Source organism: Brassica oleracea, chromosome C9, assembly GCF_000695525.1.
Source record: "Brassica oleracea var. oleracea cultivar TO1000 chromosome C9, BOL, whole genome shotgun sequence".
NCBI lineage: Eukaryota > Viridiplantae > Streptophyta > Magnoliopsida > Brassicales > Brassicaceae > Brassica > Brassica oleracea.
The window spans coordinates 36,785,920-36,793,452 of NC_027756.1; the positions used below are offsets into that span (position 1 = coordinate 36,785,920).

General features: G+C 36.5%; 2 protein-coding genes across 2 annotated transcripts in view; one reads left to right on the forward strand and one right to left on the reverse strand.

The window, feature by feature from the left end:
* Positions 1-1,784, forward strand: part of LOC106314910 (flavone 3'-O-methyltransferase 1-like) — a gene marked incomplete in the record, with an annotated part of 11,408 nt that extends 9,624 nt beyond the window's left edge. The window contains 1 exon segment of the mRNA XM_013752710.1: positions 1,482-1,784. Within this exon segment, the coding sequence (XP_013608164.1) occupies positions 1,482-1,784 (303 nt within the window).
* An 806-nt stretch (positions 1,785-2,590) lies between these two features.
* On the reverse strand, positions 2,591-3,443 carry LOC106316804. The gene is made up of 3 exons (XM_013754672.1): positions 3,171-3,443; positions 2,989-3,075; positions 2,591-2,853 (listed from the first exon to the last, which is right to left on the reverse strand). The coding sequence occupies exons 1-3, from the start codon at positions 3,366-3,368 to the stop codon at positions 2,752-2,754; spliced, it is 387 nt and encodes a 128-aa protein (XP_013610126.1). The 5' UTR covers positions 3,369-3,443; the 3' UTR covers positions 2,591-2,751.
* Positions 3,444-7,533: the final 4,090 nt, after the last annotated feature.

The window sequence follows — 7,533 nt, forward strand, 5'->3', positions numbered from 1 at the left end:
TTTCTAGGTGATCAAATAAAACAATCAAGTTTCAAATCAAACAATTAAAACCGATTTTCCAATTTAGGGTTTTAGGGTTTTCGAAACTTTGATCTTTGATCAAGGGAATTTGATTTGAGATTTAAAATCATTAAGACTTTGATTTTAATTGATTAATGGATCAATCTCGAATTATGGTTTAGGAGATCGGACTTATTCGAACTCCGATTTACTCTTTAGGATTTGATCTATTTTTCATATGGCTTTCATCTTTAGAGTTCTGATTTTAGGGTTTCAATCTTTACAAAACAACCAGGTTCGATTCATGTTCTCAGAATTTAGGATTACCCTTGTTTTACAGATTGTAGAAACCGGACCTCCAAAGATCAGAGACGAGCTAAGACGAACGGGCGCGAGACGGCTCCTATCGGGTCGCGTTGCCGAGGGCTATCGCGAGCTTGTTTTTTCTCGCAGACGGTTGCGTTTGGTCGGGGATTTGGTCTGAGCTGGATGCAAGCTGTGCTGAGGCTGAGGACGTTGATCACGGATAGGGAACGTCTGGAGCTGAGCTTGATCGGAGTTGAGCTTGATCGGAGTTTGCAAGCCGGAACGCAAGCAAGAACAATTTAGGATTTTTCGGGATTAGGGTTCCAAAAGACCAAGACGGCGCCGCGTATTGTTTCTGCGAGTGAGGGCGCGTCTCAGATTGGATCGACGAACGGTTTGGACTAATGGATTCGTCTCGTTAAGAGCTTCAATTGGATATGTGGCTCGTCGTCTGGTTCCTCAGGGTTGGATAGATATATCGATTTTAAGTTGCGCCTGATTTAGGGTTTATGTGTGACGGATTTTAGGTTAGGTTTTGTCTCAGGGTTTTGGAGTCTATCGTGCTGATAACGTGTTGTAAATAGAGAGTTTAGAGACTGAATTCTTCTGTGTTCTTATTAATGATCAAGGGGGTTCCTTTACATAAGGATTACAAGATAAAGATACAAGGAAAGTGTACATATCCTTATCCAAGAGGAAATAGGAAAACTACTAAAACATAGGAAAATGATACTATCCATATCCTAAGTCGGCTAAGGCTTTGGCCGACTCTCTCTCCTCCTTGCGGCCACGGTTGGGCTTGATGTGGCCGACGGACTTTCTCCTCTTGTCTTGGTTAATGGCAATCCACTCCATGATTTATAACAGGTTACATCTTTTTAAATGATCCTCAAATCATATACAGTAGAACCTCTATAATTAATAATGTTGGGACTTTGAAATTTTATTAATTTATAGAGATATTCATTTACAAAAGTTTCATTATTTAAATTTCGTATTTTAAGATATATTTATTCTAAGATACAAAAATATTTGATTTTAGTGTATAGATATTAATCGTTATTTTCTAAAATTTGACATTTTTATTAATTTTATTATATTATTTGGTGTATATAATAATATTGGGACTTTGAAATTTTATTAATTTATAGAGATATTTCTCATTGTTGTAACAGTGGATATGCCATGACTGGAGTGACGAACACTGTTTAAAATTCTTAAAGAATTGTTACGAGGCGCTTCCAGAGAATGGAAAAGCGATCTTGGCAGAGTGTATACTTCCAGAGACACTAGACTCGAGCCTGTCGACCAAACAAGTAGTCAATGTCGATTGCATTATGTTGGCTCTCAATCCTGGAGGCAAAGAACGGACCGAGAAAGAGTATGAGGCATTAGCCAAAGGATCAGGCTTCGAAGGCATCAAAGTTGTTTGCAACGTTTTTGGTGTTTACATTATTGAGCTGCTCAAGAAGATCTGAGAAAAAGCTTTCTTAGTGGTGCTTTATAAATAAACATGCATCTCTCTTTTACGTCTACTTCACCAGCTTAATTGTTGTACTTATGTGATCTTTTTCGATTTAAAGTCTTAAACTATGATGCTTAATCATGGTTGCCGTGCGAGCTGTTTATCAATAAATTGTACTTGTGTTTTTATTTATAAGAATAATATAAAACAAGACGGGATGAGTCACCTCTACTGGTTAGAGCCTTGGGGGCCAATTGTCATGCTTCCGGGTTCGACGCCAGCCGGAGGCGAACTGCTCATCCCTGTCACAAAGTGGGTACTGGGCCTTCGGGCTCAGGGAAAAACCTCCCGGGTGAAGCTGGCCCGCTGCCTGACCGGGCCCAGGGAATGACCCGATAAGCGGGGAACCCTGGATTACAAAAAAATAATAATAATAATAATAATAATATAAAACAATCCTCTATATATGTGATTTGAGACTGATGTGGCAAAAAGCCTAAGGTATATTGAAGCTTGCAAGTTGGGACTTGGGACTAGGTCCAGATTTGGGCATGACATGATTAAACATTACATTCGCTTCAGTCTATAAAACTCATGTGGTTAATATATAGATATCATTCTTTCCCCAAGTTGATTATTCAAACAACATGACTTGCAGGCCGTCCCGGCTTGGGATCAATAATGTGTTTTATGCTTTCTGAACGTTGAAATCGACTCATGACACTGTAAATATGCCCCGTTTTATCGAGGTACGTACTGGAACCCCTCAGCAAACAATAATTTAGCTAAGCAAATGCATTTCCAACAAGAGCACACGCACACACATAACAAATCTCATATTAAGTAATTAGGCATTGTGATTACATAAGTCTTCAAAAGCTATGTTGTTGATCTACTAATCAATTCAAAGGTCTAAATGCAAAGGAGACTGTGAACAAAAGATAATCTAATAACAAAAGATGTAAATAGTTACGCATCTATCAATCCCTAGTTCTCCACTCCACAGAGTCTGCTGAAGCACTGCAATGCGAAGACATCCACTGTGCACAAGGAGCAGGCTTATCGCAGATGCAACAGTAACACTGCATATATATTCATGTTGACCTCTGTTGTTAATATAAAAGGCAGTTTCATAGGAGTCTTGAACCAATATAATCCATTCCATATACTTCTTTTTACTTGAAACCCTTTACTTAAAATGAGACTAAAGTATATACCAGATGACAATGGGTTGCATTAGGAGTTGATCCAAAGGGAAAATTCAAGCAAAGGTGTCTTGGATGTGGGAAATCTCTACAAGCTACCTGTTCAAAGAGATTCTATCAAATTTTCCAAAAAAAAAAAAAATCTACAAAGTATAGAAACCCTATAATTAAACCCTAAGTTTCAAAACTCAAACCTGGCCTGACTCATGGATGATAGCCAGATCTTTGTCACCCTCATGATCACCGGCAAAAGAAAGATTCTTAACGTCAAAAGAATCAAAAGGATTGAAATCGAGGATGAAGCAGTCCTCTGTTTCCTCGATTCTCTTCATGTCTTGTCTGGTTTTCAGACATCCTTTGAGAGGAGTCACTTCTTCTTTCTTCGTCTCCATGTTCTCTCCCAACTCGCTGAGATCGAAAGGAAAAGAGTGCAAACGTCGTACTTCCAGAACAATTGTTTGACTTGTTTTGTTTCTAACTACTGAGAAAATTGAAATCAGAAGGATCAATTGCAATTAGCAAAGCTTTTTGCCTTAGTAACATTAGCCCATAAGGAACCCATTTAGTTATCCGGAACTTTTTCAAACAGGCTTTGGTCCATTCGGTCGATAACATACTCGGCGGATGGATATTGAGAGAAAGATATAACAAAGAAAGTTTGTAAAAATACCTTTTTTTTTTTATCAACCGTTTGTAAAAATACCTTCAAACTAAATAATTTAGCCAAATCTCTTAAAAAGTCTTTTTAAGTTTTTGTTTCTTAAATAACCTTAAAAAGATCAAAATGACCAAATTAAATTCCATTAAAAGGGTAAATGGTAATTATACACACTCATTATAATTTTACCCAATTATTTATTAAATATAAAAAATAAATAAATATTAATAATTAAAATATTAATAAAATTTAAAATTAATTTTTTTTTCAGAAAAAATACGTCTTCAAAATTTGCTTCTCAAATTCTTTTTCAAAAAGAAAATTTCCATAAAATTTTTTTTTTTGTAACTTAAAATTTCCACAAAAATTAGGAACCGTTTTTTAAATGTTTAGAATACCTTCAAAAATATGTATCATATATTTCCGTATTTGTAAAATACAATTCTCGAATTTAAGATGCCTTCATAATCATGTATGTGTACTTTTTGAATTAACTTGTACGTATATTTAGAAATTTTTTCCTAAGTTTGTATGACATTTTTTCAAATTTGACTTATATGCATATTTAAATATGTATAAAATCTTTATAAAATTTGGATATCAAATTAAGTATTTCTATGAATTTAGGAAGTGGTACACATATTGAAGAATATCTTACTAAATATACATATAATTCAAATTCAATAACTTATTCATAAATATACATTCATAATTTGTATGTGTATTTAAGAAGGTCTTCTTAAATGTGTATGACTTCTTCTTGAATTTGACTTACATGCATCTTTACACACGTATAATATCATTATAAAATTTAGATATCAAATTCAGAAAGGTCTTTTTAAAACTTTAGGAAAATGTTATACATATTTAAGAATGTTTTACTAAATATATATATAGTTCAAATTCACTAAGTGATTCATAAATATATATTCATAAAGATTTCCTAAATATATTTAAGAATATATATAATAAAACTAGAAAATCCTAAAATAATAAAGATAATTATCTAAAATAATTAGTAAAAACAATTAATAAAATATTTAGAATATTTCTAAATATCTATCTACATCACCATACTACCTATGGACAAGGAAGGATGCATAATATGGCTAGGGTTACCTTCCATTTCTGATCTGCGTAATAGAAACAAAAGTGAACAATCTAAGGAAAATAAAAAGGAAAGATTCGACTAAACCCTAGAATTCTACAACTAAGAGAACATAAGGATTACCTTGGTTTTCTGAGCGAAAAGAGGAATTTATGGAGGACTGAAGTTGAAAACCTGAAGAAAGCGAGATCGCAAAGAGACAATCGTAATTTAAAGAAAAGAAAACAAAAAGAATTCGTAGAAAATTAAAGGAAACCAAGATATAAAGGATAAGAGAAAGAGTTGTGCTCTCTTCTCGGAGAAGCCACCAATAAAAGGAAAGTGGATCCGAAGCAAGAATCGATGATTCAGTTTTTAAATCGGCTCTAACGGCACAATCCTACAAAAAAAAGCAAAATTAAAAAGATTGAGAAGCAATCAAAGCCATACTTCACCAATCAATGGGGCATTTCTATTACAATATTATACTCCGGCCTCACAACTAGGGATTCCTGCCTCAAAGCAGAACAACAATCTTCCCTCAACATTGCTTACAGATCTAAATGATTATTATCTGTCAGACGAAAATCCATGCCCATTGTAGCATCATGCTGTTTATATCCCGACTCATGCAACGATATTCTCCTAAAAATCAGGAAAAAAACATGCTCAGTGAAGTATATCGACGATATCCTCACCTGATCCGGCCATGTACCACTTAGATCAGGTGATCACGCGGCTATGTGCCAACAAGGCTACGTGCCATTAAGGTCATATGCCATAAGATGGGTCTCGTTAGTCATTGTAACATGAATCTGGGATCAAGAATCTCTCAAGATCACGCTATCACATACGGTTTTTTTCCGAAACCGCCTAAGGATTCAAATATAATTTAGCATTAATAATCCTTATCAAGCATAGAAACAAGTATATTTAACAATAAATACCTTAACTTTTCACTAATCACCCTAAACCTATCTAACCATGGATTCAAGATGAGTCTATTAATGAAAACCCTTAAACCCATGTAAAATTTAAGACTAATCATACTAGATAGGTAAATAAACATAACAAACACAAATTCAAATTCAAAGATGAAAATAGATTAAAGATGCTAAAGATTGAGTCTTTCACCAAATAAACATGTGTTTAGAGAGAAGACGAGACATATTAGATTTTTCTGCATAAAACATATATATGCGGTGTAGAAACCCATTAAAAAAAAAGAATGGTCGAGTATCTTTTAGGTGGTCGAGTCGCGGACGATCAGATTGTTTTTGTCTGAACCATGAGTCAAGTATCCCACTAGACAATGGTTAGACAATGTGGTATATTTACTCAAAGGACGTTTGAAGCACTTCTGGAAGCACGACACTTTTGGAAGCACAACAGGAAGATCGGAAATTGGGCGAAAAACCATAATTTCGGTATTATAGAATTTTTCGAAGAAGCCGGAAACTCGGGAAATATTTTCCATCAAGTCAAGATTCATTTGGAGTTTATTAAAAATAATCAGATCATCAGAACGGGCGTCGGAAAATATTGGGATTAATCGCGGACGAAAAATTCACTGGAAAGGCCAAATTGGACGAATGGACCGAGAAACTCGAGGTGGCTCGATCTATGAGATCAGGACGTGGTGACAACTGCCTGGCATGGTATGTGGCAAGAGAAGCATGAGGTGTTGCAGTAAAAATGATCACAGCATGCGTAGTGACACATAGAAGCACGAGGTGGATCAGCCAAGCACGAGGTGTAGCGATGCATGCGACCGGGCCATGCGGCCAGACATGTGGAGGAAGTGGTGTCTCCTTGCATGGATCCAGGCCATGCATCCAGACAGCTAGAGTGCGTGGTGTCATCCTGCATGAGACTGAGACATGCAGCCAGCCATGTGGAGCACGAGGTGTCGCCGCGCATGCGTCCGGAGCCATGTGAAGCGACACACGGGCTGCCACACGGCTTGTTTCTGATTGGTTGCTGATTACTATAAATAGCTCACGACCCCCTCCCATTTCTCCTCATCCAAACACATCAAAATCAGTTCAAAACGTGAGAGTGAAAGCAAAGAAAGAAAGATCGAGTTTCGATGGAAAGAAAGATCGAGTTTCGACAGTTTTCGAGCGATTTAGGCAGTTTTTGAGAACTGTTATTCTGCCGATATTTAGTCAGCACCTGGAGAAGGTTCTTTTCAAGTGAAGGGAGATAAGTTCTAGTGGAGACCAGTTCAAGACCAGTCTGGACGTGGGTCTACTTGAGAAGGTCGAGAAAGGGTTCGGATCGCAGAAGTCGGGTTTGGGGTCAAGCCAACGGTCAACCAAAAACTGTGAGTTATAATCGATTGATTATTGAGTTGTTTTTATGCAGGGTCCCGTTACTTGGAAGTTGGATAATGGCAGATGGCCGGGTCTAACTGAGTAACGGTTTGAATAATTGAGGTTATGTTGATTGAGTTGATGGCATGCTTGTTATTGTTTGAGAACCGTAGTAGCATGCTAATGGTTAGGTTGATTGGTTAGTTAGCGAATGCGGAATACTTAGATGATATCGCTAAGTTGTGGATAGTTAGATATTCTGGAATTAGTCTTTATGCTAGATTCTGGATTATGATTGATTGTGTTAATTTACGATTAAATACTAGGAACCTTGTGTTATTTTTACCAAGTTTAGTATTAATCATATTTTAGCCATATAGCATTTGTGTAACCCACAATGCTAGGCATGCTTGAGGTGGTTAGTGTTCCTACAGACCTCGTACCCGGTGGGTTCAAGGAAACCCCTTATTCGCTGGATCGGGAAGACTCAGACGAAC